At 40.1% G+C, this 9,961-nt stretch overlaps 1 protein-coding gene across 5 annotated transcripts; it reads left to right on the top strand.

Moving 5' to 3' along the window:
• The first annotated feature begins 388 nt into the window (after positions 1-388).
• LOC125187090 lies at positions 389-9,348 on the top strand. Of its 5 annotated transcripts, none has more exons than XM_048083605.1 (12): positions 389-572; positions 2,531-2,632; positions 2,722-2,935; positions 3,064-3,216; positions 3,280-5,609; positions 5,686-5,819; positions 5,896-7,686; positions 7,858-7,906; positions 8,000-8,244; positions 8,355-8,453; positions 8,793-9,000; positions 9,118-9,348. In XM_048083605.1, the coding sequence occupies exons 3-12, from the start codon at positions 2,746-2,748 to the stop codon at positions 9,181-9,183; spliced, it is 5,265 nt and encodes a 1,754-aa protein (XP_047939562.1). In that variant the 5' UTR covers positions 389-572; positions 2,531-2,632; positions 2,722-2,745; the 3' UTR covers positions 9,184-9,348. The 5 variants fall into 5 exon arrangements, with proteins under 5 accessions (XP_047939562.1, XP_047939563.1, XP_047939560.1 ...); XM_048083606.1 differs by having other exon boundaries at positions 3,064-3,900; positions 4,042-5,609; XM_048083603.1 differs by having other exon boundaries at positions 2,735-2,935; positions 3,064-5,609.
• The last annotated feature ends 613 nt before the right edge of the window (positions 9,349-9,961 follow it).

Genomic DNA, 9,961 nt, shown 5'->3' with positions numbered 1-9,961 from the left:
AGCCAATAAATATGTATATATAAAAAGTTAAAAGGAGAGGATTTTGTTTGTTTTAATGAAACTCAACTTAATTGATAAGACTGAAGTGGATCCATGACAATTAATCAAAATTAATTAACCACTGACTATAGCAGATTAATAGTATCTTTGAACTTGTTAATATTAATTATACTATTTCAAAATATTTGTATATAATCAATCCGACCGCAAAAATGCAACTGTTTCACTAACATCCCGCCTATTTTGTCACGCAAATTGGCTAGTTTTCAAGATCTACTTATTTCTCGTGGGCCATGCCAACGGCGAGGCAAATAAAACACAGCTTCGGGTCTTCCGAGCCTGCGCCTCGCTCCGAGCCTAACCTTCTCTCTCGCAATTCGTTGAAAATTTCACATACTTTTATCTCTCCCTCTCTCACTGCGAAACACTCTCCTCTCTCTATAGAGCTCCCCGTATATCTGCTCGCCAATTCAAAACCCTAAACCATAGCTTATCTGTATACGAAGATCGATTCCCATCTCCATTTTCCGTCGTCGCACACATCTCGATTTTAATGCGACTCCTTTCTTTCGGTAGCTTCTTTTATCCTGTCGCATTTTCCTTTATATCCGTTTCTGTTTTGTGCATATTTGCGTCGGGATGAGGTTGGTGGGCGAGGGGTGCGTTTGTGGGATATGTGTATTTTGAAGTCCTGCTGCGGATGGTTCGATTTGGGGGGTAGGGTTTAGGAATTCAAGGTGGGCAGGTCGACCGGCAGCTTGTTTCGTGGTGCTACACGAAGATTGAGTTAGTATTCAGATGAAATGGTTTCTTGTTGTAGTTTATAACGAATTGGGCTAGAAATTCCACCTCCGGGCTGCTCATATATGCGATCGTTTATGTATAACTGAAAAGTGGTTTGAACGATTCTCTCTCTCATTTTCACTAAGATATGCTAGGTTTGAAACATGAGAATTGTGACCTCAATTGGTGAAGTAAGAAACATGCTGTGAATGGCAGTAAGGGTTTGAAAATCTAGTGCTGCTATTATGGTTCTGGTAAGGAACCTGCTATTATAAATGGATGAAGAGATAGAAAACCTGTCTCAGTCCCTACGAGGAGAAATTCCCTCAGGCATAGTTTGCATTTAGAATGTAATTCTATGTTTACATCGTCCTTATGAATATTTCTTCGCGTATCCTGCTGAATCTGCTGATCAAAAGTCAATGTTTCCAATTTGTAAATCAGCTAGTGGTCTGCAATCTTCACAGGGGATCAGTACTCTAACTCTATTGTGATTAAGAGTGCTCTGCAGCTCTTGATAGAGTTTTCAAAGCCTGGTTTTGAAAGCATTGAATACCACCATTTGAAATGGATTATAGCCAATATGGAAAAGTTTTTTCATTGAAAGGTCCAAATATAATTCTATTACAAAAGATAATTGCGCTGTCCAGGGGAGAAGGTTTTCTCAAATAGAGATATAATTTTGAACTGTATAGAACTAATATTCGTGGTGAAGTATACACTATCCTTTGATGGGCTACTGTAATGAGATTCCATGTCAGTTCTGGGATCTGCCCCCTTTTAAGTAATGTGCAGCCATTATGCAGTGGTGCATACTTATGCATATCCCATGAGATGGTGTGTGTGTTTTGGCGGCTCGGGTTTTAAAAAATGTAAATGAATGTGAGTGGAAAAAGTTAGTGGAATGCATGTCCCACTTTATATATGACTTTACAATAAAATGTGAGCAGAATGTGTTAATGGAAAGTGAGGCCTACTAAGTACTAACCATATATAGTAAAAGTTAAATGAGACAAGTGATGGAAGACTAACCAAAATGGAAAAATGAGATATTTAAGCGCGGACAGAGGGAGTATTTGATATGTCTGTCTGCTCTAAACCATATAGGATGATCAGTTATTGGTCTTACCGCATCACTCGTATACTTAGATAATTTGTTGTGTGTGACTTCTATTTTGATTGATTTATTGATAAATTATATACATTGCAAGGAATGCTGATCTTAGTTGAAAGTTAAAAGTTAAATCGGACACATCTATTTTTTCATGGATTACAATTACAAGTTAGCAGGTGGGTTGAATTATGGCTTCATAACTGTATAATTAGAAAGATCGCCAAAAATGGAACTGAACTTTGCTAGACTGTACTTCTGGGCTGCACTTCCCACTTGCTATTTGTCTTTGGACTAACTGTAACCTCCACTTTCTTTATCTACCTCACACTAATAAGCTGGCCTCACACCTATATGGATTTTTAAACAACTTTCTATGAATTGGTTTAAGCTCTGCCTAAGGTGAGGAGGGAGCGTAAGTACCTCTCGAACCTTGCTAAGAATCTGTTATTTCTGCAGAATATAGAGATATATAAATATATGTCTGTGGACTTCTTCATGTCCTTTCTTGAGTTATAAATAACCGTGTGGACACCTGTAACTCCCTTGCATGCATATTACACACCTTAACTAAATATGTGTTTATGTATTTAGTCTCTTAAATTAAGCTGACATTGTATGTGTGTTTCCCTGCAGTGTTGTTATTCTGGCAGCTATCAGTGTTTGAGGTGTTGGCACATGATTGATGTTAGCTTTCAGGGGAATTGTATGTTGACATACCTGTTCTTGTTTCCAAAGGTTGTAATGCATTATAGATTCTAGAGAGAAAGAGGATTGCAAGTCTAAGTATTCTTTGTTCAAGATTTAAAACTTATCATATCCGACAGCTGAAAATTTTAGGTTAACCATCTATGCCTGGCAACGAACTTGGAGATAGGGTCCACAATTTCTTTGCACAAGACAATTCATCACAGGGGCAACATCAAACACATGGTTTGGAAGGAAACTGGCCAGTGCCTAACAACAATTTTTGGGTTGGCAGCCCAAGACCTGTTGGTGTGGTGAATTCAAGCACTAAAAGTTACTCTGGGAAAAACCCAGGTATTACCTATCTGATTCATATTTCAATGTCGAGCAGGATATGTTCTCTAGGTTTTTTCCATTTCTAGTTTGGCATACACACATTGCCAGTGTACTCATCTAAATTTCTCTTTTGATATTTTGAGCAGAAATAGATAGAGGGCAGTCTAGCTACCCTGTTCATGCAGCTCATGGATTGAATTTTTCTCAATCAAATCTAAGGCCTGATTTCTCTGGAAGTCAGTCCCTAAATGAGCAGCAATATTCCAACGGCCATATGTATGGAAATCAATATTCCCAAGGTAGGCAGAATGAAGCAAACTTCCGGGAATTGGATGCATATTCTGATCAACATAATTTATTAGCCTCAAGAGGCTTGTCAGTGCATGAATTGCAGAGAATTAGCGGCCGCGAGCAACTACCAAAGGCTTCAGATAGATCAGGATCATCTGTCTCTTCGGTTAGTTTTGATCTATTTGGTGGTCAGCAGCAGATGAACCATCAGCAAGCAAGCCTGCTGCAGGCATTACAGCGGCAGCAATCTGGCCTCAATGACATGCACCAACTGCAGCAGCAACTCATGATCAGGAAAATGGAAGAGCTTCAAAGACAGCAGCAACTTCAACAGCTGGACTCACGGCCTCAAAATTCTAATCATCAGGTTCCTCAGGTTGCCAAACAGGCATCTGGAAGCCAGTCCCCTATGTTTCATGGTACTCTAAATTCCGATGCATTACGTAATCCTTGGACTACTGAGCCTGGGACAAACTGGCTTGGTCGTGGTTCTGCTGCCATGCAAGGATCCCCTAGTGGCTTTACTTTTCTACCAAATCTTGGACAGACACACCAATTAATAGACATGGTGAATCAACAGGCTGATCAATCCCTTTATGGGGTTCCAGTATCCAATTCAAGGGGTTTGGGTGTGAACCAATACTCTCCGATGGTGACAGAGAGACCGCCAATGGCTCAAATGCCAACATCTGGTAATTCTCTGCACAGTAATCAACACAATTTTTTGCCTGATAGACTTACTGAGGCGACTTCCATATCTCGACAAAACTTTCAAAATGAAACTAATGAACATGGTTCTAGTCAGGCACTAACTACTGGCTTAATGGATATAGGATTCCACCAGCAAGTGAATTCATTGCAGAATAATGCAACACATCAGGACCATGCGAGGAGTCAGGAGCTGTGTACTGTATCAGAAACCTCACAAGAAAGATATCCAATGCAAGTATCTTCACCTCAGAATGAAGTTACCCTTGATCCTGCTGAAGAAAAGATCTTGTATGGTTCGGATGATAATATATGGTCTGCATTTGGTAAGCTCCCAAGTATAAGTGGAGAAGCGGGTAATTTATTCGATAGTAGTAATGGGATATCAAATGGGATTCCATCCCTTAACAATGGTAGCTGGAGTGCTCTCATGCAGTCTGCGGTGGCTGAAACTTCTAGTGCTGATATAAGGCCTCAGGAGGAATGGAGTAGTCTGAATTATCACAATATGGATGGTCCTTCAGCAACTCAGTCCCCCTTAATTCATGATGGAAATGTCAAACAATCACCGCTGCACAGTGACAGTGTTCGAATACCTTCAGCAAAAGGCACTGAATCCATTCGCTCCTCTGACCCTCTCAGACCTATGGGATTGAATCAACTTGGGCACACTCTCCTGGGGCAGCCTAGTGAGGCGGTGCCAACTGATGTTTCTCAAAGGTTTGGGCAGTCTGTTGCAGGAACTAGCGAGTGGCTAAATCGTAGCCAAGTCCAAAATCAATTAACAGGTGAGACTGATATACGTGGAAATGCCTTGGAAAAAGCTGTGGGTGCTGAGAGAAATGGAAAGAAAGTTTTTGCCGATTGGCCTCCTGGCCAGGGTGGAACTAAACCTCAATCAAATGGTTGGAATGCTCTGGCAGCTGTACCACCTGCTGGGGATAGATCATTGAATAGTCATAATGCTGAGAAAGTATCTCAAAATCAGAACAACCAAGTGAGGGCAATGCAGGGTCAAATGGTAGATGGAGATTCTTTTAGGAAATCCAGTCCCTTAGCTAGTGCTGTTGGATTTGGCTCCGTAAGATCTATGACTGGAAATCACCAAGCAAATAATTCCAAAGGAAATTTGGGTTTTCACAGTGCTGCATATTCAGTAGCAAACTCATGCAATATGATAACTAGTGATGGAGCTAATCCATTCGCTCAGAATAACTATTTACCCAATCAGTGGAAGCATGCCTCTCCTAAAACAAAATCCCAAGGGGGTGAAAGCTTAGGGAGAATGATTGATCTGGGTAATGATCAGAATCAAGGGTCATGGAAGAGCCCCGATAATGGTGAAATGATAAATTATGATAGGGAGAACTGTGCCATGAAGGAGAATTCTAATGACAGTCATCGCTCAAACTTATCTAATCATGCTTCAGGTGGCCTCAGGGAAAGTGGAGCAGTTGACGCAATTGATTCAAGGTCTCTATCCTCTGGGAAGCAAAAGTCGAGCAATCAGCTTGCTAAAAAAGGTTCCGCTCCTCGCAAATTTCAGTATCATCCCATGGGAAATCTGGATGATGATGTGGGGCCTACCCATGACCTTAAGCAGCCTACCCAAGCACAGGCCACTGCTCTGAAGAATGCCCATCCTGGCCAGTTAAATCTGTTTGGTCAGGTTGCAATAAATTCTGCAGAAAAGGTAATATCTCATTAATTGTATTATACACGACACTGAATTATTACTAGACAAAAACTAAGTATTGTTTTACTTACAGGGTGAAATTTCAAAAGACAGTAAACACCATGATAAAGAGCCTTCTAGTGGTAGCTTCACTGGTTATGCAGCTGGGACATCTACTCTTTTTAGTCAATCATTTGATTCAAGCACTAAAAAGGTTACATCACCCAGGTACTTCAAGTTTTCTTTATCTTAATAGAGTTTACTTGTTGTCAGTACATTCTAATTTTTTTTCTATCCAACCCAGCCAAAACATGCTGGAGCTTCTTCACAAGGTGGATGTATCATCTCAACCACCTGAAGCAGAAAACTCTGATGGGTCTGCTGGTCACCTTCAGCGCAGACAATCTTCTTTCTCTAAAGGTTTTGGATTGCAACTTGGTCCTCCATCTCAACTATTGCAAATTCCAGATCTTTCATCACCCTCCCAGAAAGCTCAAAGCATGGCAAATGCAGCATGCACCAGTCTTGCTGGCATAGGAATGGCAGAGAAAAGCATGCACATGTCATCTTCGTTGCAATCTGGGCAGTCCCCAAATGAAAAATCTCAGATGGAATATGAAAACCATGCATCTGCAGGTCCAAGAAATCTAGGGAATGATAACTCTGTCAGTAAGGGGCCAGGGAACTATCATTCAGCATTTACTTCTGACACTCCATATATGCAAAGTCAACGTCAGAATAAACAAGCAACAAGGCCAAGCACAAAACCAGCTATGAATCAGCACATTGACTCCTCATTCAGCTATAGTGCTTCACACTCAATGGAAAGAGGTTCTGCAGAGACTGTTCTACCTGATACCTCTGGCAACCATCAAAAAAATAGTCTTCCTTCGTCTGGGGGCTCTGCTCAGCAAAGTGGCCCTTACGATGTACAGGAGATAGGTCCAGCTGGAACTGCATCATCCAGGGATCAAATGTGCGGTTCTCAGCATTTTGCAATGTCAAGCATTTCTCGACAAGGGTCTTCAAGCAAGGTCTTGAGTAACATGTGGTCTAATGTTCCTACGCCTCAAAATACTTCAGCGGCTCAGTATCCAACAAATTTTAATGAGCTACCCCAGCCCAATATATTGGAATCTAGTTCTCGAGATGATCTTGATGTTGGTAAAGGGGAAATTTGTACGAAGTCTACTGCAATGCATGTTGACGGGCACATGCAAAGGTTGAAGGAAAACTCTGGAGAGTTAGTCTCTGCCTCGAAAATAGAATTGCCTTCCGGAAGTGCGTCTTCTATTAAGAATCGCTTGGATGATTCTCCTGTTAACTCTGCTTCTACACAAAAGGACATTGAAAACTTTGGCCGATCTCTGAAACCTAATAGCTTTTCTAATGAAAATTTTGCCTTACAAAACCAAATGAGGGACCTGAAGAATGCCGAGAGTGATCCAAGCATTAGGTTTTCAAAGAGATTAAAAGGACCGGAAAATGTTCATGATATTCATCAATCACATTTGGGTTCAAGTAGTGGAATTCCTCCTGAAGATTCTAGGGTAGTGACCTTTTCTACTCCATCTGATATCATGCTGAGGAACACTTCACCTCACAGAAATGCTGCCCCACAGGATGTTGCTATGATGACTGCTCTGCATGATTCTACTAGCAAACCTCCTGCTGATGCTTCTGCTGTTAGAATTGAGCATCATGCGGTTAGCCCCCAGATGGCACCGTCGTGGTTCAATCAGTATGGATCCTTGAAAAGTGGGCCATTATTGCCTATGCAAAATATGCGCCATGTCATGTCCTCGAGACCGGAAGAACTTCCATTTTCTCCTGGAATGTCTTCTATGGGTACACCTTATTTAGAAGATAAAGCTGTTGCTACTCCTGTTGAGACATATGTCGGTGGCGCTCTTAAGAGTTCTGTTCCCACTGTCAAAGCAAATGAGCACTTATTTTCTCCTCCATCAATGAAGATGAATGTTTCTGATCAGCATCAGGTGATTTTGAGACCCAAGAAGCGTAAGACTGCTACTTCTGAACTTCTTTCATGGTATGAAGAGATAAGACATTGTTCACAAAGTCCTTCAATTCTCAGGTAATCATCATGAATCAGTATGTTTTTCTCTGGTTTCCACATTAGTCATTATTACTGAATCTCTTTTAAAGAATATATGAAGACACATGTATGCCGTATGGATTTAGTATTCAATGTGGTTTTGCTGCAAAATCGTGCTTGTTAATATTCATGAAATATTACTACATGCAGTTTGGTAGAAGCAAACTGGAGTAGAGCAGCAAATCGTCTTACTGAAAAGGTATTACGGGGTTGCTAATAATGCCCTCGTTATTATAACTATACAGACTGTGTCAACCTCAACCAGACTATTTACCTTCATCTCTGATGACAGGTTGAAGATGATATCGACCTGATTGAAGATGGACCTCCATTGCTTAGGTCAAAGAGACGGCTTATTTTGACAACACAACTTATGCAGCAATTATTTTGTCCTCTGCCAGCAACAGTTCTATCTGCTGATGCTATTTCCGAATATGAAAGTTTGGCTTATGCCGTATCTAGGGTAGCACTTGGAGATGCATGCAGTGCGCTATCTACCTCTTGTAATTTGGATTCGCCCCGTCATGACATGAATATGTAAGATCTTCCTCCCTCCCTGGATTTATTCAACCATGTCAAATCGTTTTTTTTTATCAATTAATTTTTCGATAAATTGTGAATATACATTTCACTTATGTTTTTTGTAGACATGCTGCTAAGGGCAAACTCAACGGTGATTCATGTTTTGCGAAAGTCATTGAAGATCTATCAGGAAAAGCTGGGAAGCTAGAAAATGACTTATTGAGGTTAATCATGTCTCTTGTCTGGTTTCTTCTTGTTTACTTTTTTCTTGCATCATGTCAGGTTCTGTGATTTTATCTGGTTATTGTTGCATATACTGGACGATGACTTGTGTTTTGGTGAATAATATTATTGATTCATATTCTCGCATGTATTAGATTGTTCTAAACTGACAATTAATTGGCTATCATTCTACATAAGAAATTTAGAATCTCCTTTTCATTAGTTTGTTTTGCTGGTAATGTGTGATTGCGTTTCATTTCTTGTGCTTTTGTCTGATGTAGCGAACTAGCGATCATATTGACCTTTCTCTTTGGTGCATATATGCTTTTTGTGTTCGTCAGGCTGGACAAGAGTGCATCAATATTGGATTTGAGATTGGAATGCCAAGATTTAGAGAAGTTTTCTGTCATCAATCGATTTGCTAAGTTTCATGGTCGGGGGCAAACTGATAATGCAGTGATATCCACTGATGCGACAGCAGCTACTCAAAGACCTTGTGCACAGAGATATATAACTGCTGTGCCCATGCCTAAAAGTCTTCCTGACTGGGTACAATGTCTCTCACTATAATGATTATTGATTTATTTTTTGTCTGCTGATGTGAACTGTGTCCAGTACTTTATTGACTGGCACTTTCACCAAGGACAATTAAATGGCGAATTGCAGGAGGATGGACATGAAGTCTCCTCAAATGTGTTGGTCTTTTCAGTTAGGCATTTATGTCATTATTGAGAAATGCAAGGTTCAGTTCATGTACCGCTCTATGAAATGGAAAAAAATTGGGATTGCCCATCATTTTTGCCTAGACGGGGGTAATATTAAGTGCCACATGCAAATGGATATATGACACTTAGGTAGAGAAATATTTTATTATGTATATTCAGTATGTTTTCTTCTTTTCCTTTCTAGGCATTTAATTTATGAAATCCCTTTTTTTCACTGCAAATTAGGACCAATCCAAGGTTTGATGGTTTGTTGACTTGGACCCTCAATCTTTGCAAAGTAGGTTCTATTGGTTTGTTTGTCTCAGTGTTATCTTCTACTCCCTCTGTCCCACTGTAGTTTAGACAATTTTTTTGGGGCACTAGATTTAAGAAAGTGGAGTTTCTACTCCCTCTGTCCCACTGTAGTTGAGACTTATTTTTTGGGCATAAGATTTAAGGAAGTGTTGTTTAGTAAGTTAAATGGCGAAGGAATAAATTGTATAAGTGAAAAGAAAATAAAGTAAGAGAGATTAAATGTGTTGTTTTTTGCCAAAAATGGAAATGACTCAACTGCTGTGGGACTGAGGGGGTATAAGGGAACAAAATGATTTTCTATTGATATGCATGCCAGGAGCAGCTATCTAGGATGTCTTCCATCTGGTAATATATAAACTATATCATGGCACTCCTTGCATCTGCTTGATTCAAGCTATAGCTCTAAATGAAACTTTAAAAAAATTGGCTTCATATACCTCATATTCCAGTTCCTTAGTAGTATTAAAGAAGGTTTAAGCTGTTCATGGTGG

The sequence above is a fragment of the Salvia hispanica genome, chromosome 5 (genome assembly GCF_023119035.1).
Source record: "Salvia hispanica cultivar TCC Black 2014 chromosome 5, UniMelb_Shisp_WGS_1.0, whole genome shotgun sequence".
NCBI lineage: Eukaryota > Viridiplantae > Streptophyta > Magnoliopsida > Lamiales > Lamiaceae > Salvia > Salvia hispanica.
This window is presented reverse-complemented; position numbering and strand designations above follow the sequence as displayed.

Coding starts and splice junctions, on each gene's coding strand:
- LOC125187090 (XM_048083603.1), top strand. CDS start 2,746: ATGCCTGGCAACGAACTTGGAGATAGGGTCCACAATTTCTTTGCACAA. Junction 5,820..5,895: donor AAAAAGGTTACATCACCCAG/GTACTTCAAGTT, acceptor TATCCAACCCAG/CCAAAACATGCTGGAGCTTC. Junction 8,454..8,792: donor CTAGAAAATGACTTATTGAG/GTTAATCATGTC, acceptor TGTGTTCGTCAG/GCTGGACAAGAGTGCATCAA.